Source organism: Poeciliopsis prolifica, unplaced genomic scaffold (genome assembly GCF_027474105.1).
Source record: "Poeciliopsis prolifica strain line A6 unplaced genomic scaffold, Auburn_PproV2 SCAFFOLD007, whole genome shotgun sequence".
NCBI lineage: Eukaryota > Metazoa > Chordata > Actinopteri > Cyprinodontiformes > Poeciliidae > Poeciliopsis > Poeciliopsis prolifica.
The window spans coordinates 5094406-5115775 of NW_026562382.1; the positions used below are offsets into that span (position 1 = coordinate 5094406).

Sequence of the window (21370 nt, forward strand, 5' to 3'; positions counted from 1 at the left end):
ATGTTAGCATTAGCTTAGCTCTTCAGACCTGAAATGCATCTTCAAGTGTGTCTCCATTTATTATCTTTTTTATACAGTGAATGTAAACATCTGCTTTTAACAATAAATATATTAAAATGAATTAAAATATTTGACTTTATCCCCCTGACTGACTTTCCCTTGAAATGGAAGATCATATTTGACCTTTGATCTGATTACGAAACCAAAAGAAAAGTGAATAAACTCTTAAGAAATAACATCACTTGCACTGAAATATATCAATAACCTTTCCATTCAAAACAACAAACGTATTATTTAAGAAAACGCTCTGAGTCATCCAGGCAGATGTCATCCAACATGCCAGGTTGTTCACTCCATGAATTTGAAAAAAAAAAAACGAACACAGAGAAGATGCAGGACGTTGTTACAGAAGCATGAAGGATGGAAACACATGGGCACATTTCGTTGAAGGATTAGGACAGCCGCTCTTAACATCAAAAGAAAATAGAAATTATCCCTTTTAATATCAAAATAACTCCACTGACGCTTGCCAGCACCGACAGCCTAAGCTTCGCCTGAAGGATGCGGCTTCAGCTGAGCAACACGCACACGTTCTGCCAAACAGATGAAAAAAATACATCTCTGCCTCTCTGCATAAGAACAGCAACACTTTTATTAAACGTTGGAAACATGACAAACGTGGATGTTTCCGTCAGCTTCCTTGGTAGAGTACATGTAAAAAAAAATTAATAATAAAAAATAGACAAATACAGAAGCTTCTCGTTGAACTTGTTTGAAAACTAAAATATATCTGAAAATGCATTCGACCTAGTTGTCTAATCAGGCTGGAAGCAACTCCAGCAGAGGAAGCAGACATCTGTCAGACGAGAAAAACAGATGTTAGAGTTTTACCATCCTCTACTTCTGCATCCCTTTGCTCATTTTTTAAGATTTCCTCCACTATCCTTGTTCTGAACCAGAAATCCATCAGAGCTCATGCACCAGCATCAACGTAAAGCACGGCCCATGCTTTAATTGCATTGTGCTGAAATCAATACCCATTTAGTCTGATGTGAATGTTAACAGTAGAAAAAGAAAACCCTTAGCGGGACCCCCAACCTGTATGCTGCCAATGGCGATTGATATTGACTTAGCGGGTCTTACATAATATCTGTGTAGGAATCCGTCTCTCGCTGTGGTGTTTGTTAAACTCTTAGATAGAGGATTACCAGACTTACAGTGTACAGATGAGTAATACGGCACAGCTCAAAGCATGGAGGATGAAATCACCTGTGAGTCGTTGTGTACAGAACATTCCCCCACCAGTCATTGCTTTGAATCAGATATGACACACAAAGACTTTTTTTTTTTTTTTTACTGTTTTATCTTTACTCCACAGCCGTCTCTGAGCTTGTATCGACTTCTTGAAGGGCTGTTTTAAATTGAACCCTTGGTGGTCGGATCCTTCAGGTTCTTTCCCATTTTTTGGTTTTAGTTTGGGGCCGGCTAACAAAAACATCTCTTGATTATTTTAAATATTGACAAAATTAATTCTAGGTAATGAGAAAAGGAGGACGGACTTCCCTTTGCTCGTTCGTTCAGCCCTAAAGTCTTAAAAGTATTTTATATTCCTGTGTGTTTACAGTAGGAGCATTATGGACAACGGCAGTGTGTCACCAATAAATGAAAACTGAATTATTTATTAGACTCAGGTTGAGCTATGAATGACGGATCTACAGCTCTGTTGTTGTTGAGCACGCCTGTTAAAACGACGAGACTTCGTCTCCAAGCTTTTTCCTCATTTAATACAACATGTAACCTGTAATTTGCAAAGGTACATCCACTGCAGGCAGGTCACCGAATACAGCAGATGGAAAAGAGCCAGAGTCATATCTACATTTCACTCAAACACATATTTATTCTTGTAGTGTATTTATTTATTTTTTATCACAGCCAATCAATTTGCATCTTTGTGTGGAAACATAGAAATCTGTTCCGCAAAAGTGGAGAAACTCAAACAAAACTGAGTAAATATTTGCTTTGATTGGAATAACAATATTTCTCCTTCTTTCTGTGAAAGTGAAGTTCATTCAAGCCCTTTGAAGGGATCAGAGTAACACCGGTTGCCTCTCTTAGCTGAAATATTGGCAGTCAGCACTTAAAGGATCATTTTAAATCCATAAGTGACCCAAATATTTTCCCTTTTTTCTTTTTTTTTTGTTTCTATTTGATCCATTTCATAAAAAAATAAAAAATTAAATAAAAAAAATACTTGGGCAATGTAATGTTCAATGTAAGATTGTGTTTCTCCATCAGGGACAAAAAGAATAGCTTTTTATACCAATAGAGTAGTTTTGATATGATGCTTATTTGCATTTGCTCTGGTTTCGTGCTCTCAGTAAGCCAAAAAGGATTATAAAAAATAAATCATTTATTTTATTCTACTCCTTACTCACACTAAGCATGTCTAGATTACCTTAGATTAGCGTTTAGATAAGAAATGGAGCTGTTTGCTCTCGAGAACACTCACCTGCATATCCTCTTAAAAATTCATTTAAATATTGGTGACAATTGATAAACAGTCTTATAGATTGGTTTCATCTATAAGACAAATGTAATATGAAGATAACCAAACACTGTCAAATAAACTGTGCCATGAAAAAAAAGTCAAATACTTTTTAATGCTCACTTTTTTATGTTTTTTACCATTTTCCTTTGTCTTTCGTTTAAAATGTCATTGGGGACATTTCTGATGTGGCCCTTAATGGATCAGGAAACACTAAAAGAAACAAAATGCCTGCATTTAGGCACAAACTGCCTTCGATTCCTCAACCAAAGCGATGTTGAAGTTTACTTTAAAATCTCGTTAAAGGACAAACTGGACAATTTAAAGACCAGAAACGAGCAGGAGTTGTCTGCCTTTCACAACAGAACAATAAGCATCTCCTGCTCCGTTTCCGCTCGCAAAGCTGTCAGTGCACTTACTCCTATAAAACCGCCTCAAGGTGTTTTATGCTGCTCTCGAAACACTTTCTGTCCACAGTGAGAGACATACAAGTCTTGCCTTATTTTTACTTCCTCGCCCTGCCATTCTGTCCCTTTGGGACAAAAGTCACCAATCGTCCAAAAGAAAGCTCAACTGGCTCATAAACACGTAGTCTGACAAAATTCTGCTTAAATTCTGATTTTTCATAAACACTTTTGACAATATCAGCCTTAAAACTTTATGAACATTCCACATTTTTTTATCCTTTTCTCAAAGCAGAAGAAGAAAAATACATGCTAAGGACAATAAAAAAGAAAATCCAACACAAACATCACTGATTAATTTAGGACTCATTGAGATCTCATAATAAAGTCGCAGCGCTCCTGAAAGAGCAACTTAATGTACCCTGATTGGTGCTGAAGTCCAGTAATTGGTCTTCAGGGCAGCAATCAAATATGAGAAGCATAAAGGGGAGTCTGCTGCTATCAGGTGCTGCCTCACATGAATGAAAAAGTGAGCACGCCATTGAGCAAATAACACTCTGCTGATTGGCAATAACCCTCCGAATGCAGAGGAGACTCGACTGTGGGGCTTTGATGTGAGACGAGCAGGGCTGTATATGGGCAGGCTTTTACAGAAATGCATTGCTGCTGCAGGAAGGACATTTTCTTTTTGATGATCGTAATTTTCAAAAGGACTCGGCAGCCATGAAAGGTGGCAGGTTTAATGGCCGAGTGCGTGGATAGCATCTGGGCTCGGGTCATGTCAGGACGCGTTACGTTGATGTGGAGCCTGGTGATCGCAAATTGTGGCAGTGGCAATCGTCCAGCAGGGCTGGGATGCACACGAGATGGATTTTAAAGCAACATGTGCTTTTCCTAGTGGCAAAAAAAAAAATTAACACAAAGTCAATTCACTTGTTTCATACCCTGCAAGACATTATGTTTTTGCTTCTTTATACAATGTTTTGCAGTTCCTGCACAATGCTCATGTGCAACTTTTTAAGCTTCTGTTTATTTGGATGTAACTCATAAGCATCCGTACACACTAGACTGAATCTTAGATGCTGCTCTACATTTTAAGCCTCTTACTTTTCAACCTATAACACACAATTAGCTTTGTAATTTTAAGAAAAATACAATAATAAGTAAACAATTTGACGGGGCAACAATTGTTGCACCTCTGGTTGATATGGTGGTGCAATTGGAAGCATTGTCCCTTTGCAGCATGAAGGAGTTCAAATCTTGGCCCATGGTCTCCCTGTGTTTTGTCTGGGTTACTCCGGCTTCGTCCCACCATCCACACCCATCACTGTTTGGTTAATTTGTCTTTTTAAATTGCCCGTAGCTAAGAGAGTGTGCGTTCAATGGTAACTGTTTATATGTGAACAAAATATGTGTTTCTTTAGGATTCTTTTGTGTAACAGAGGAACAGGAAGTAGTGTACAACTTTCAATATGGATGAATAGTTATGGTTTCAGTTTCTTTAAAATAATAGATAAATAAAATTATGCAACTTCAGGCCATTTAGTGGCCTAATCTAAAAAAAAAAGACCAAAGAACGTGCCGAAACAATTTAGCCGCAGACTTTGAAGCAGCTTAAGGTCCTAAAACTTTTTCCCAAGCTTACTTAACTACTCACATAAGGTAGTATCCTGGATCCTGATTATTATAGCAAATCTTTAGTGTATGGTTCATATAAAGCTTTGAGAAAAGCACTTGACCTTTTCCAACAATCTCTTTGAACGACTCTCAGTTCTAACAGGCCAATTATGTCACCAAGTCTGCGGACTTGGTGACATTTGTCGAGAGAGGTCACACCTACTGCGAGAGATTCCAAAGATGCGATGCACATACAAAGATTTCATCCGTCATTTCAATCACGCAGGCTATACTTGTTTCTTCCTTTTTCTTAGCGTTTCATAATCAGTGAGTAATGTTCATTAATGATTGCTGTTTGAGATTTATTCCCCTTTCAATAAAATTACAGCCAACATGCATGAATCTGAGGAGCAGTGGAAAACATGCTCTGTGGCTGAAAGACCAAGCGAGTGCTGTGGGACTGAATTTGCATGTGCTGCAACAGCTTGAACAATTTGTTCAGTTGTGAATGATAGCTCCCTGCACATGTTCAATTGGGTCCCAATCTGCAGCCTCAGAAGAGACAAGTGTCACAGCGGCTGAGGTGCTCGTAATATTTCATGAGTAAACATGGGCATGAGTCAGTTGTTTGCACGCAGAAATCGATGATGGACTGGTGACTAATCGAGGGTGTTTCCAAGGAATAAATGTCATGTAAAAGAAGCCAGTTCTAATAAATGGCAATGTTGTCCATTGTCTTGTGACACTAAAAAATAGGATTAAAACTAGTTATTTATTTTTGAAGCGTGAGCATTTATCAAAGTAATACCTAGTTTTTGTATAGGAAACGATTGTGAGAATATAACTTATAATGTGCTTCTTTTAAACCCTCATCTCTACTCCTACTATGTGTCTATCCGCTCTCTGAGTGATTTTGACTTGTTTTTCAGGCTGGACCGTTTATAAATAAATGGTTTCAGAGAAATGTAAAAATAAGAACTGGGTGCACAAGACACAAGGTTTTTTTTGTTTTAGATTTTCCTCTAAGTCTACGGGGGTCACAATTTCTACAAACAGACTCAAACATATCAATGAATCCCCAGCAATATTTTATTAAATGTTTCTCAGCAAATTGAAACTCAAGCTCTTCTGTTGAAAGAGCTGATATGTTGGAACCAGATCCAACATATCAGACTTAAGTGAAAGAAATTTCTTCAGGAAGGGTTTAGGACCCACAAAATCCCCAACTTACCATGAATAGAAAACTACTAACACCACCAGTATAGTGTCTAAAGAAGCCAGTTTCACATTGCCATGGTGTGAGAGTGTGCCAATCAAGAAAGAAGAGTCTGCTCCAAACTCAACTCTTTCAAGCTAGATTAAAATTTGCAGACACCAACAAGGACATGGCAAATGTCTTTTGGATGATTTTGCTACGATGACATTAGGCATGTTTGAAGGAGTCAGTGGGAGGCTTTCAGACTATAAAGTACTTCTTCTTTTAGAGCTGCACCAGCTCTAAAAGAAAGCTAAGCCAGTACTGAGCTGCTGAATCTCACTAAATACATTTTAGCAGAGAAACCTGTTGTGACTGTTGAGATGCCAACCACATTGCTTTTATCAAATGTGCAAAACATCAATTTAGAATGAAAATACAGCGCAGAAGTTAAAAATGCAATAATTATTTAGGGTAAATATTACTGAATTCTACAATGGTGGCTGAGGAAGACCTAAGGTAAATGATTTAGCCAAAAAGTCGTCTCTGCCGTGCCCCAAAGAGGGCCTGCTGTTTGTTTGCTAATCCCAGCCACATTTTGAAGGTGCAACAATCCATTTTCTGAGTGGGTTTCAAGTGAGAGCTGGCTGTACTCTGGCCAGTCACTGACTCTCAATTCACCCACAATCCCTGGCAGACGGCACCCTCCTATTTGTGTGCAGCTGGACCCTTTCATTATTTACACTTCAAATGATAATGGCATCATGTGTGCGCAGCTGCATTATTTGCATCCACACGCCACGCTGCTGAATTTGTGTGACAAAATAGGAGCGGCACGTCCTCCTGCAATATTTAAATGCTAACGACGTTCAGATGTGGAGGCTTTCTTCTCGTGAGGTTGAAAAGGAAACAGAGCACATCCAAGAAGCCAAACATGAAAGGGAGGGAAATGTTCAACGTTAGGCCTTTAGGGTTTCGAAAAGGGAAACAAATTTTCCCAGCGCCGTGCAGGGCTGAGATTTCCGGGCAGGGCATGTCTCTCTTTTTGAGGCTGACTCTTTGATTCCCTGTGGAGTGGTGGGTTTGAAATGCAGGGGGGAGGGATGGGGCGGAAAAATGCCACTAATGTTAACAGATAGTTCAGTTTATGAGAGAAACGTGATTGGCAAAGAGCTTGGAGTAAAAGAGAAGAAGGCTTTATTTAGGTCTGAACACTGTAACAAATATAGCCAACATTCCACGTATACATTTATGGTCACAGCAGCGGTAGAAACTGCTAGAAGACACTACAAAACTTGGGCAAACGAGTTAGCCCTGAATGTACATTGACACTGAATATTAATCTCCGCTTGTCAGCTCCTGGACATCAATCAGCTCAGCGTTAAGTCAGCTGGGACTATATGGCAAAGAAGATGATGGCGGTTGCTTGTCCCGTACCAGGTAGCACAAACACCGGGGCGCCTCCTGAAAGTTCTCAAAAGATGGCAGAGATGGTGACATGTCATTTCTTCCAAGTCCTGGTCAAGTATCAAGTCTTTAAGGAGCAGGTCCGAGTCAAGCCTCAGGTTACTGAGCACCGAGACAAAATCCTACAGGGGCAAGTCCAAATAACATCTTATGCTACTAAAGACTAAGTCTACGTCAAGAGCCCTTGTTTTTAAGAGCAATTTCAACGTAATATCTAGTCTTGAGGGACAAGTCCAAGTCAATTCTCAAGGGTTAATGACTAGAGGAGGTTCTCCACGTAACAATCCACGTCACAGCTGTCCTGAGTTCAATACCTGGTCACTGGCTGCATGGCTACCCGTTTCTCTCTGGCCTCTTTCCCATCTTCTGTCAACAAAGGCCACAAAAAAAAATCCAAGTCTCAAATCTTTTGCCATAAGTCTGAACTCGTTAATGTTTAAGTCCAAGGCAAGTTGTTATGGGGTTAGTCAAAGTCTCGTTACTTGCCTCAAGTCCAAGGTGAATCTTGATTATCCGTTGACTCATTCAACATGTTCACAACATCAGATGCATCTCATCTAATTGAACACACAGACATTTGTAATCTTTACATTTTTGAGAAGATTCGATTCAACATGAAAGAGAAAACATTAAATACCGCTGCATTATTTATATATATAAAAAATTAAAATGGTAACATTTTTATCTGGTCAATCATATAAATATGCAGTTCTATGAAAAATAGCAGAGAAAGTTTAACGTAATTTAACGTTGAATTTCTGCACTAAATAAGTCAATACCTGTGTGTTATATTGAGTTTGGAGGGATTTGCTCTTACTTGGAGTGGAATGATTTTAAAAAATAATAATAATAATATCAGGAACCCCTCTTAAACGCTAAACCATAATCTCCAATTTACGGAACAAAGACAAAAAATAAAGAGATTTGTTCATTTCTGTTTAGATGTAACAACTTGTGCTTTTCATTTTTGAAGAATCAGGAGTACCTTTGTCATTTCTAAGTTAAGGCCTGGAATCATGTCACTCAGACTTCAGGTGAGAAATTAAACACCCACACAGGAAAATGAACATTTTTAAGGATAACACCCCCTACATCCCTTCTCCCATACTTTGAAGACACAGCTGTTCATGTGATGCTCAATTAACAAATTCAGTTTGATTTTCTCGGTGAAATTCAGTTTCACCGACAAAATGAACCGCGTCTAGAATCTATTTCCGAGTCGAGTTGTCAGTTTTCTCTCTGTCTCTCGTTCCCTACGATTCAAAACAAGAACTTTTGAAAAGACAGTCTTTTCTAGATTTTGTTTTTCTATGTACATTTTTTTTACATCGAAATGGCACGAATGAGCTTATTCCCGACAGAAGACATATTCGGTGTAGCTTGTCCAGATCTTGTCCTCGTTTGGATCGTTGCTGGTGTAGGCGCAGGTTCCCGTGGAGCTGCAGGCCACCATGTGAAAGCCCGCCTCTGTCAGCTTGTCAAACGCCTGCTCCAGAAAATTATACTTCAGGTAGTAGCGGGAGGTGTACCTCTCCGGGGGCCTGTCCGGGTCCCTGCTCTCGTTCAGCGTCTCCCCGAACACCTCTTTGGCCAGAGAGGTCTTGCCGCACACGGTGATGCGCGCCACCCTCCGGAACTTGGCGTCGGTCTGGATGTCCCTGCCGATCGTGTAGGAGCCGCGGTATCCCACGGTGATGTACCCGGACTTTCTGGAGTCCAGGGACGGTGAGCGCACGGCCGCGCCGGCGGACAGGGCGCGCAACGGCTCCCCGGAGGAGGATGAGCACTGCGCGCCGTCCTCAGTGTCGCTCTGGCCGATCTCCTCGCTGATCGAGTTGTCCTTGCTCACCCGCGGGCTGAGGCGCTTAGCCAGGTCCCGCAGCAGAAAAAAGTCCGCCTCCCTCTGCAGGCGGCTCTTTTCCGGGAAGTAGTCCGGAAGGACCAAGTTCAGGTCTCTCAGGTAGTCGAGGATGTATCGGAACAAGAAGCCGTCCCTGTCCAAGAAGAAGCGTCCCTTGCTGTCTCTCGCCAGCTCCTTGGGGGACTTCTTGCTGAACATGTTCCACAGGAGCGAGTCCGGCACGGCGATCAGAGTTTTGTGCCTGGTCACGTACACCTGCCCGCCGACGTTCAGCTCGACGATCTCCGAGAACGGGGAGCCCGAGTCCCCGCAGCCGGACGCGGCGCGCTCCGTGTCGGCCAGTGCCATGTTCTCCGAGCCGCTCTGCGCTGCAGCGGGAGGATCAGTGGGAAGGAACAACGAGGTGCCAGCGGCGGCAGCCTGCTTATGAAGACTGAGCTTACCATGTGCGTGTGTGCGCGTACTCACAGGGGTGGCTGGTAAATTAGCATTTAACTGTTGAGACGCTGCTGTGAGGGGCGTCTCTGCTGCTCCTACTCCCGTTTTCTTGCTCGCCTCTCACAAGCGAATACAAGCGCGGACAGACAAGGATGGAGAGGAGAGGATGAGCGCAAATGATATCTTCAGGTTCCAGGGGCGCTACCTCAGAGAGACATGAAGGGGGCATTTCCCACCCCTTCCATTTTGAATAGAACATCACCCTCCCCCCCAAAACAGAGTTGTAATTCAGTTTTACAAATTCATTCACACAAAGTGGTCAATGTCAAGTGTGTATTAGCTGATAAGTCAAAGTCTTATCTTCAGAAAAGTCATTTTCTCATATAAACAGGCTGTTCACACACAGAGAGCTGTTTCCGCACGTTAACAGAAGGTTAAGTGGAAGGAGAAACTCCTTCGAGAAAAAACGAGAAAAAAAATTCTGAAGCAAATATAGGGCATTCCAGACTTTATGAGCAAATCAAATCGCAAGTAGCCTACTGCAGCTTGACTCAACTTCAACGTCAGGGGTCATCTCATCTGACTGAGGAGGAAAAGATGGAACTACTGCTCGGTGTTGCACAGTCCTCCTTTTATGAAAATAAATGATGCATCTCAACTGGAAATGAACATCCCGCAGTCTGAACGGAGTGGGGAACAGAAAGTCAGAGGAGGCCTCGAGTGAAGTTTCCATCAAATCCAAAGTCAGTGCAGATGCTGATGATTGGATGCAGACATGTTTTAGGTTGATTTCTAAAGTAGAAAAAGAAAAGAAAAAAAAACATTTTTGTATCACTTTTATGGATTACTGTAATTTTCTGAGACACTGAATTTTAGGTTTTCTGTATCTGTAAGCCATAGGCCTACTTATCAAAGTTACTGGAAAAATGCAATAATTACACCAATAATTAACTTTCACTTTTTAAACTGGATAAGTTCAATAAATTCATTTTCAATCTGTATATGGATTATAAACCCTAATATGAACTTGAGAAAGGAGAGTACAAGATCCAAGAAGTTGCTCTTCTTCTTTGAAGAAGAATAAAATAAAATATTTTATTTTATTTTATGAATGCCTCCTGTATGCATTTTTCGATCTCATCATTTTGTCTCATGGCTTCACCTTTTCACCTCCTTAAGCATCACAACGGGAAACTCTTGAACCCTCTCAATGCTCATTATGGTTCTCCATTTGTGAACGAGCCTCTCTTGATGCTCCAGAATCACTCCAGCTGATATTTGTTACTCTTAGGCGACGGACAAGAAACATGGAAAGAGCGACACCTACAGTCCTGGACATGGAAATGCAGCCACTGAACATAAATCCTGTCCTTATAGAGAGGAGAAGCAAAATCAGGAAATGAGGGCTTTCATCTCAGGAGCAGTGATGACATTTCTAAGGGCCCCAGACCAACAGGGGGCCCTCCACAATCCATTTATTTATTCATTCATGAGCAGCAAATATTGTGCTAGCATCAGTATTGGACCAAAGAAAGCAAAGCAGTTATATGCCTTTAAACTTGTGAAGCTTTTGAAGGGTCAGATAGACTTAAGAAATTGTAATAGGAGCTGTGTGAGGGGGGGCCCAATTACATTTTTTGCCAAGATTCCTGGCAGCAGCCCTGTTTCAAGTTGCACAATATGCTCCAATAAAGGCATACAAATGAAGTATAGTTTCCCTGGTACAGGGAGAAAAGAAGCATATACCATGCCAGTGAGTTTGTTCTGCAAAATGATATTTAACGTGAGACTGGAAAAGGAAATGTATAAGATTTTTCTGAGGTATGAAAAAAGGGGAAGTCTTTGAGGAAGTTGGGGACTGGATTGCTTGAAAGAGAAGTAAAAATCCCTGCAAGCTATTGTCAAACTGAATTTTCTTAGGTGTATTCAAAGAATAAAGGTAATAAATGATCATCTAAACAGACCCTTGTTAGTCATTATGAAAACCTCTATTTGGGACTCTCGTGTAAAGATGGAGTTAGAATGAAGCCACAAAGCCAGCCGTAAATAAAATATGTTTAGAAGAGAAATTAAAATGAGCGAATTTAAAATATTGCTGTGTACCTTTGTAAGCGCAAGAGTAGAATACCAGTAAGGAAAATATGAATAATACTTCTTGGAAATCTTCACAGATGCTGTATTGAAACCATAACTTGTCATTTTTAAAGTTGCGTAACTTTCTTGTGCTTGATGTTAATTACAAAGAGTGTAATTAACACTCTGTGTAATTCATACGCCCTATTCATTAAAGTCGCATAACAACAACTTTTAAGATTGTCCCTTTTTTTTTTTTTTGGAGCAATTGTCTGTTTTTCTAATTTCTTCATTTCCATCTTTATCCATTTGAAGTCAAATAATCTTTGTCAGTGGACTGTGGGTTGGTGACTGGTTGGTGACTGGTTGAGACTCGTGACAAATTTTTCTGCATAGAACTTCCTATTTCAAAACACTGAATTTCCATTGTCTGTCGTCTCAAAAACCCGCGTATTGCGAAAGACAAGTCTTTTTATTCCAGGTCATGATACGGTACGGAAGGCCAAGTAGCTCTTTTTGAATCTATTAGTTCTGTATGAAAGTCGGAAATAGACATTTAACAATGTTTTTGATTGCAACCATGCTAGAAAATCATGCAAGAATAATATTTTTTTTTCAAGGTTAAAAAGATAATGTATTTAGATACGACTGAAAACAGATGACTGCATTTATATTTCTCACTGATACACAAAAGTGTTCTTGTTTTAGGCCAGGTGGGATTAGGATATATAATAATATATAAAATTATATCTATAACATTATTTATTTTTCTAAGTTCCAGACTAATAAATTGGATCTCTTTTTATTTCTTTACAATTTTTTTTTTTTTACTTTTGCTTTATTACTTCTTTCACTTTCATAAGTTTACATACGTTTCCTCATTTGGTTTCGTTCCATTTATGCTGAATAACTTAAGTCAAATGTTTTGCATGAAGACGTTTCACAATACTTTGTTGGGAGTTTTGACCCATTGCTGGAGTCAGAACTGGTGCAAAAGAGCCAGATTTGCAGGCTGCTTTGCTCAAATACGTACCTTCAGATATTCCCACAAACTCTACAGATTAGGGATTTGTGATGACTTTGTTGTCTTTAAGCCATTTTGTGACTAATTTGGTTAATTGATGTCACCATCTATTTTTTTCCCAAGCTTTAACTTCCTGACTGATATTTTACCCGTCATTTCAATATTTCCTCATTATGTTCTTTCCTTGTCATACCATCGAATGCGTGAAATCCAAGTTGTCTCTTCTTCAGCAAATACCCCCACAACATGATGCTGACAGTAGCAATGATGATCTCAGGCTCGCAAGTTTCCCCTTTTTTCCTCAAAATGGCCAAAGAGTTCAGTTTTAGTTTCACCGGACCGCTTGACTTGTCTCCAAGCATTATATTTATAATTCAACATGCCATTTAAGAAGATGATGTTGACACTAAAACAAAAGCATTATTATTCGCTGCACTTTTCCCAAAACGGTCGGCAGAATCAGGAGGATAAGGAAACATCCACTCATTGTGAAAGTGCACACTTCTCATCGAGGGTGGATTGTAGCCACTTTGGAAATTTGGCCGACCGGTCCTCACGCAGGCGAGCTAACTATAAAAAGACGAGGGCTCCTATAGGTTTTGTCACTTCAGAGCCTGGTTGAGTGCGAACAATGCTGCGGAAGGTATCGTGGATTTCTTACACTTACAGATTTATATTTTCTCAGCGTTTTCTCTGCAATACTTTCTCAGCTTTTTTTTTTTTTTGTTTTTTGCATTTTGCTCTATTTGTTCCACATTAAGCTTTTTTGTTCTCAAGCAGCTGTGTTTTTTTGTTTGTTTGTTTCCACTACTCCAGGGTATTACCAAGAGCTTTGGAGCTGCTATCCACGCCCTGCGTGCCTCTCAGCTGACAGATGGTGTGATTAACAGGAGCAAAAGGATGATGCTGGACACCCTGGGTGTTGGGCTGTTAGGAACCCGGACAGCTGTCTTCAACAAGGCTCTTAAGTACAGCCAGGTAACCCGAGGCAAAACGAATCATCCGTTGTCCTAAGTCCTGCTCACTTCACCTATTCATGCTGAGATTTTGAGGCTTTGAGTAAAATCTGCAAACGAGCGCTGCTGCTCACTAAAGATCACTTTTCATGCATTGGTCTGATTACAGCTGTTCACCTCTGAGCGCAGCAGCAGCGTTTGGGGAAGATCAGAGGTGATGCTGCCTCCTTGTTACGCCGCGCTCGTCAACGGCGTCGCAGTAAGTAAACCCTCCAACTCCATATTTTCCACATTTCATCACGTTCCAGCCACAGCTTTTTGCAACTGCTTTTATATTATTGTGTTGGTAAAATCTCAACAAAACATATTAAAAGGGTGTTCATCAGACAAGACGCAAACACTCCTGCAAAATTTCGTGCGTTGTATGATTTGCCTCTCTTTTGACCTTTGGTGACCTCTGTGACTCAAGGTTCACTCCATGGACTTTGATGACACTTGGCATCCAGCGACTCATCCTTCTGGAGCCGTTCTGCCGGCTCTGCTGGCCCTGGCCGAGACGCTGCCCGGCCGGCCGTCTGGTCTGGACTTGCTGCTGGCGTTCAATGTTGGCATCGAGGTGCAAGGCAGGCTGATTAGATTCTCCAGGGAGGCTTACAATATCCCCGAAAGGTGGGAAACCTTTGACATTCTCTAAAACCATTAAGTTTTCGTTCAAATTATTCCCACCCAGTTGCAAGTGGATGAATCCCTGAAAACATTTGAGCCTTAAAAGGCTTATACACCCAGTTATATTAAAAAAACAACAACTGTGAGTCATAAAAAGTGTATCAATAGTGCAGGAGGTTTTTTTTTTAATTATTATTACATTACAGTTTTGTTTACCAGAGATTACAAAACTGCAAAAGTTTTTGTAACCCTTGAATTTTTCCCTATTTTGTCATGTTGAAATAACTTTAATGTAAAGAGGAAGGAAGATGACATATGACTATATTTGTGCAAATAAAATCTGAAGTATAGTATTTATATTCAGGCTTCCTGAATGTACTTTAGACCCGTGTTTTACAACGTAGGGGCCGCCAGGGGGTGCTATAGTGGCTTCAGGGTCGACGTTTCTTCATATATTTAGCAGCATTGTGTCTGTGGATTATCAAAGGGGGCCCCGGGTCAGAGGTTAATGTGTTTTGAGGGACCACAGCAAGGAAAAGTTTGGGAGCCCCCCTCCGCCTTTTCACTGCAGTTACAAATTCAAGTCTTTCGTCTCTTCTTTTGCAAAATGGCTCAACTTAAGTCAGATTGCGTGGAGAAGCTCTGTCAACATCCATCTTCAAGTTTTCTTATTTGGATTTAGGTGTGGCCATTCTAAAAGCGGAGAGAGAAAGAAAGAGAGAGAGAGAAGGAGAAATGTGTGTGCTTTAGTCTAAAATGCTCTGGTTGAGTTTCAGGTTGTTATTCTGAATCTCGACCCTCGTCTGGAGTGTTTTTCTACTTTTTTTTTTTCAGTGTTTGCAGGTGTTTTCCGTGTTCCTGATAAAGAATAACATGTTATCTGACCCGAACACCTTTTACCACACGATTGCTGCACATCCTGTGTGGTTTGTGGCGAAATGCAAACCATTTCCTGCCTCTTTCTCATTGAACTCATTGTCTTTACTATTTCAACAATCTTCTCGCCTGGTGTTCCAGCTTTGGTTTGACATGCTGATGTGGTACAACTGCATATTTCTACTGCTTTGTTTCAGCCCCTACCGATAAAATGCATCGTATTATAGCTGCAACATGACACAAAAATTTAAAGGTTTCAATACTTTCAGATTTTAGCTGTATTTGATGTATTGCTATCTCATGATGTTTCTAGAGTTTACGAGCTCAGAAAATTGTTTTATTGTCCACAGATATTCTAACTTGACCCTTTGTTTTGAATCCTCAGGTTTCACCCTCCCAGCGTGGTTGGAGTGATGGGGAGCGCCGCGGCCTCGGCCAAACTCCTCGGCCTGTCTCCTTCTCAGTGCAGTCACGCGCTGGCCATCGCAGCCTCCTCTGCCGGGGCGCCTCTGGCCAACGCAGGCACTCAAACCAAGCCGTTCCACATAGGGAACGCAGCTCGGAGAGGCTTAGAAGCCGCCCAGCTGGCACAGATGGGACTGCAGGGAAACCCCTCCATGCTGGACATGGACGTCGGTTTGGGAGTTTACTACAATGACTACAGCCCTTCCACGATGCCAGATTGTGCCTCTGGTGCCTTCAGGTGGATCCTGGAAGATCAGGATGTGGCATTCAAGCGAATCCCGGCTCACCTGGCCATGCACTGGCTGGTGGACGCAACCCTAGCAGCACGTGGGAAGCTCCAAGAGGCGGCTTGGAACTTTGACCTCAGCCAGATCCAGAGGGTCACCCTGAGAGTGCCTCCGTCCAAGTACATTAACTGCCCCTTTCCCACCACAGAGCATCAGGCCAGGCACTCCTTCCAGTTCAACGCCTGCTCGGCCCTGCTGGACGGCAAAGTGACGGTGGCTTCCTTCGATCCAGCTCAAATTAACCGTCCTGCTCTAAAGGAGCTCCTTTCTAAAGTTGAGGTGAAGACGCCGGCAGACAACCATCCCAGCTTCGACAAGATGTACTGCGAGGTCCAGATAGAGACAGCTCAGGGAGAAAGCTGCACAGCCAGATGCAATACCTTTTACGGCCACTGGAGAAAGCCACTGAGTCAGGAGGACCTGGTGGAGAAGTTCATAGTTAATGCATCGTCGGTATTGTGCGCGGAAGGAGTGGAGGGAGTGATTGATGTGATTGGGAACATTGAGAAAGTGACGGAGAGCTCAGTCTTGGGCTCGTATCTGAGGAGGACCAGTAACACACTCGAGCAAGTGTACAGCACAGGAACGATCTGACTGCTTGATTTAAAGAGACAGTGTTATGCAAACTATATTCATCGTCATGGTATAGTGTTATTCCCTCATCAAAAGCAGACCTGAAGTGTTGCTCTCATTTTTTTCTCATGAATTATCCTTCTGGTCTAAACAAGCGCTGCCTTTTTCACCCTCTCCTGCTCCCCAGCAACTCAGCTCCTTCAGACTAGCCAGCAGAAATCAGCAAACCTCTGAACTGAATATCTACTGAGCTAATAAAAGGAGTTACTTACTATATAATGAAATGGTAAAATTGTTAAAGGAATTTTGTGATGATGTTGAATGTGACCTGTTGGAAAGAGCAGGAGCTTCTTAAAGAGACAGAGCCCCAATTTCAAGGCGCTAAATTACAAAGTCCAATTTCTTTTAAGTCATGTTTTATATATACATAATTTTTTTTAAGTGAAGCTAGGAGTTACTCGTTTGTACTTTAAAATGCCATGACATGCCTGGAAAACATATAATGCTGCATCTTTATATTTGTACTACATAATCTTGTAAGAAAATGTATTTATGTATTTTTTGTTGCCGGAGTGATTTGGGTGAAATAAATTGAACTGCAAAGCAAGTTTTCTTTATTGATCTTCAGAAATGTAATGAACAATGATAGTGTTTGAATACAATGAAATAAATCCTTTTTTCTGTCAATGAAAAATGTCAAACATGATGCAGATGTCAGAACTACCCCCCAAAAGCTAACATTTCAGGACCATCTGTTTTTAATGGAGTTTAAATCTCCATGACGTCAACTCAGTAGCAGTCTACAAAAATATATTGGCAAATCTACAAATCTCCAACATTTGTTTCTGCCGAATCAGGCCATCTTCAAGACGCCCTGCACCATGGATCCGATCCCGTCAAAGATCTCGTGGATGGGAGCGTCGCACATGAAGGCGCAGGTGGTGACCAGCTTGTTCTTCTCGTCCACGTGGCTCTCGCCGACGCTCTTGCTGATGTGCTTGCAGCCCAGCTGGTTGATGGCTTCGGCCGTGCCCGCCGTATCTGGATACCTGAGCGGACAAAAAAAAGAAAAAAAAGAGTTACTTGCTGCATGAAGTGACGGTTTAATTGTCAGACAATTAAACTGTTCTTTTTTTGTACCAGAATCTTTTTTTTTTACAAGTTTGAAGTACTTTAACATAAAAAAACTGTGGAAGTGATTGGTCATTATGGCCATCTGTACATTTGGACTAGGACAGCAGAATCTTATAAGCCTGAGATTAACCATTCTAGTCTGCAGAAAATGTCAGATGGTTAAAGTTTTTCCTTTCGCTCAGTAAAGAAAAAATATGAACTTATGCTGCAGAGAAAAACTCAAGATCCTCCATGATGGAACCTCTCATTGGTCCTCTAGTCTCTTCTTTCATCAGGAATATTTTATAGTTTGACTCCAGCTTCACCTCCGATGATTTGATCACTTCTAAAGTCTTGACAGCTTGAGTTTCATTGTCACAGTCAGAGATGAAAACTGCTATGAAACAGCACGTGTCATAAAATCCACGCGTACAACCTGATTATTGTAAATGGTCATTTGCCCGACATTGTGAAACCATCCCTGCAGCATTTGCACGTTCCCTGAAAATGCTTCCTTTTTTGTCAACATGAGGAAAACTCATGCCAAAACTCTAGTGGTCGTGCGGCTACACTGTTCTGAACATCCAGAGGAACTTGGGGTTAGGAGAACTGCTCAATTTCTCTTTCATAAGTAGTTATGAAAAAAGATGGAATTTGTTTGTTTATCAAATCTGCAGTTTCACTAGGGATTAAGGTTCGATGGAAAGGCATTTGCTTCATTTCTCTGATTTCTACCCGGTTTGGAACGTCTAAAGACTTACTTGTTGTCTTTTTCGATGCCGACGGTGACCTCGCAGCCCGGGAGCACCTTTGCTGCCAGGACGGGCGAGATGCAGCAGAGGCCGATGGGTTTGCCTTCGCTGTGGAACGCCTGCAGAGCGGCCTTCACCTCGTCGTTGACCGAGCAGTCCTTACCCTGCACTGCCCACGTACACAGGTTCTTCGCCGCCCCAAAACCACCTGAGAAATGACAAAAAACGGGAGTCACAGCACAACTTTCACTTCCACCGCCCACAGTAGCATCTGTCGAGAGGGAAAGAAAGCACTGCAATCAAGTAGGCTGTAGAGTTGGTCAATAAACCTGGGAATATGATGGCGTCATGGTCTTTGGCACTGAGCTTAGACAGATCCTGGATGTTCCCGCGGGCGAGACGAGCGCTCTCCACCAGAACGTTTCTCTTCTCCTCAGAAGGTTCACCTTTGAGGTGATTGATCACGTGCATCTGGTCGACATTGGGAGCAAACATTTGCACCTGTGAGCGAGAAAAAAATACAGAGGAAGCCATTTTTTTTGACAGAACGCAACCAGCATCGCAAACTGAAAACTAAAATTTTGAAAAAAATAAAAAAAATAAGTATCTGATTTCTTGAGGAGCTTTTTATATTTGCTTGTTTTAAAGACCGACATGTTCACGTTTGAGCTGCCAGTGAATGCATCGCTGGCTGGAACACCCAGAAGGAAGAGGAAAGCCAGCAATATGCATGGATGTCAAAAATTTTGTGTTTTGGGCTTTAAAACATGGATTTGAACCATTCTTTTTCCCAGATGGAATAGTGATGCAGTAAAATTAAGTTTCAAAATGGGTTTATTTCCTCCAATCTACACAGGGTCAAAAATATGCATGCACGTTTAAAGCTACAAGAGCAAACAGTAAAATTTGAAGATATGCTTTGCGTCAAGTTTCAGTGAAACCTGGCTTTTGCTTATCAACAAGCTTCAGGCATAATTCTCCCTGAACGCTCTTTATCAGAAATGCTAGAGCGCATTTAAACTGGCCTTTACTGACATTATATTAGATGTTATTAATATTTGAGTGTCTAACCCATCAGAAAACCAGTTTCAAGTGGACTGGCGGGGCGAGCGCACCCTATGGTCCTCTCAGCTGTTCTCTCGTCGCATTGCAGAGTATTTTGATCCTGAACACTTGAGTTGCCAAACCAGGCAGTGATGCTGTCCAAGTCTGGACTTCCTCCAAAGGACGTGACGCTCCAGTGTCTCCACTTCAACAACATGTGAGAATAAAGACCAAGACAGTAGCCCCTGCTCCAAGACCCGACCTCTTTAAGATCAACTGAAATTTTGAGCAACATTTCCATTTTGAGCTCCTTGGCCACAATGACAGGAACAATGTTTGAGGGGGTTGGCAGAATCTTTCAAACTGGGTTTTATCAGTTCTCCCAACCGGAAGCCAACTTCAGCTTCCCTAACGTCACTGTGCAGGTTGTAGAGGTCAGGTCACTGTCACGCAGATCGTCGGCCCTCTGTGTAACTCTGACGTCCTGGACACTTCTGACCGACTTCAACGTGGCCAGTTCATACTGTCGCCAGCAAACCACAGACCCTGCAGATGAAGCAGACTTACTGCGGCGCCTCCTCTGCTCAGATGGACCAGGACAGCCGAGGCCTCGTGGATTTCACTGCCATCATAAACCCCGCAGCCCGCCAGCACCACAGCTACGCGTTTAGCCATCTGGGAGGAATAAAGGCTTTTATTCAGAGTCTGGAGCGTCCTGGGAGCCAGCAAGCTGCGACCAGAGTGCTGGAGAAGGCTGAGCAGCATGTCGGACAGCCCCTTTCTCGCGCTGCTTCCTCTTCTGTGGATTACAGGGAGCGTCAGACGGTGTTCGTTAACTCACTGGCGCCCCCGTGTGTTTGAACAGGAGCGTCTGCTTCTTCTTCTTCTGGAGTTTTGCTTCCAGAGCCACTGAGAACATGGACAATTCCCCGCAGCGATGGGGTTTTAATGAGATATTGTGCAAAATATCAACTCAGGGAAAACTGATATTTAAAAAGCACCTCATTTAATATATATTTTTAAGCTTTTCCTGATGTGATCTGTTTTAATTGTGTTTTGTGCACTTTATAATTTTAAATAAATGTTTTGTTAAAAAAATCAAAAAAATATTTTTTTATTACCATCATGTGCAACAAACATGGTATCGGCATCAACTGCACACAGGCCTGAAAAACCTGAAGAAGCCGACCCAGAAAGGACGAAAGAAAATAAAAAGAACAAAAAACAAACAAAAAGCAAGCCATTAGGGGTTTTACAGCAGTTTCAAATTGTTTATCACATTATACAGTTCTGCATCTTGTTCTTTGTCCATGAATTTTAGAGACAAGAAGAGGTGGCAGAGTTCCTAGTGAGAAGTGGGGGAAGATGGTTTGGCTTTAAGAAAATGACATTTGTGAATGAAAATCTTGCCCATGATAATTATTGCATTGAGTAGCCTTTCAAATTTCTTTTCATTTCTCAGAGTCCCCACAATAATGTCTCTCTTAGAAAATTCAGGTAAGTTTGGATACTTTGGGGGAGAAGCCAGTGGTGCACAACACTGCTTTGCAATACACACATTCATAGAAAAGATGAATATCACACATCACAAAATAAACAAGTGTTATCATCAACAGCAAATCGAAGTCTAAGGAATTCCTTAGAGGGGTAAACACCTGGAAAGACTTTGAGGTGATACAAAAGGAAACAAAGTACTAAGCATTCCCTTTTTTTTTTTATTTTATTTGTGATACTTATTTTATTTGTGATACTGTGATACTGTGCCCATTAATCAGAAGTCCAGGAAGCACAGAGTTCTGTAATCAGGGTTCTCATTAAAAAAAAAAAAAAAAAAAAAACATTTAGCTGTATATCAAATACTTGGGGGAATGGCTCTAAAGATCTTTTGAAATTCACTTTTATTTATTTGCAAGTTATATTTAACACTGAAGTCTTCAAAAGACACAATACCTCCATTTAATAAACGAACCACAGACCAAACACCTTGTTCTAGTCAATTATGAGCAAAGAATGA

General features: G+C 41.4%; 3 protein-coding genes across 3 annotated transcripts; 1 reads left to right on the plus strand and 2 right to left on the minus strand.

The window, feature by feature from the left end:
* Window positions 1-6935: 6935 nt before the first annotated feature.
* kctd12.1 (potassium channel tetramerisation domain containing 12.1) lies at window positions 6936-9669 on the minus strand. Its single transcript, XM_055031823.1, has one exon. The coding sequence runs from the start codon at window positions 9435-9437 to the stop codon at window positions 8577-8579; it is 861 nt and encodes a 286-aa protein (XP_054887798.1). The 5' UTR covers window positions 9438-9669; the 3' UTR covers window positions 6936-8576.
* A 3586-nt stretch (window positions 9670-13255) lies between these two features.
* On the plus strand, window positions 13256-16957 carry acod1 (aconitate decarboxylase 1). Its single transcript, XM_055031794.1, is given in 5 exon segments — window positions 13256-13351; window positions 13354-13602; window positions 13750-13839; window positions 14050-14249; window positions 15508-16957. Coding segments are annotated over 5 exon segments (1596 nt in total). The 3' UTR covers window positions 16469-16957.
* Window positions 16958-17038: 81 nt separating this feature from the next.
* On the minus strand, window positions 17039-20168 carry zgc:162944 (uncharacterized protein LOC569993 homolog). Its single transcript, XM_055031825.1, has 4 exons — window positions 19924-20168; window positions 18642-18813; window positions 18322-18520; window positions 17039-17496 (listed from the first exon to the last, which is right to left on the minus strand). Exons 1-4 carry the CDS (start codon window positions 20119-20121, stop codon window positions 17301-17303), a joined length of 765 nt encoding a protein of 254 aa, XP_054887800.1. The 5' UTR covers window positions 20122-20168; the 3' UTR covers window positions 17039-17300.
* Window positions 20169-21370: the final 1202 nt, after the last annotated feature.

What these genes read in the sequence shown, in the direction of transcription:
- kctd12.1 (XM_055031823.1), bottom strand. Translation starts at nt 9,437, where the DNA reads ATGGCACTGGCCGACACGGAGCGCGCCGCGTCCGGCTGCGGGGACTCG.
- zgc:162944 (XM_055031825.1), bottom strand. Translation starts at nt 20,121, where the DNA reads ATGCTGCTCAGCCTTCTCCAGCACTCTGGTCGCAGCTTGCTGGCTCCC. An exon ending in TGACGCCATCATATTCCCAG is followed by an intron (nt 18,521 to 18,641) that starts GTTTATTGACCA and finishes GTCATTTCTCAG; the next exon opens with GTGGTTTTGGGGCGGCGAAG. An exon ending in GGCATCGAAAAAGACAACAA is followed by an intron (nt 17,497 to 18,321) that starts GTAAGTCTTTAG and finishes TTGTCCGCTCAG; the next exon opens with GTATCCAGATACGGCGGGCA.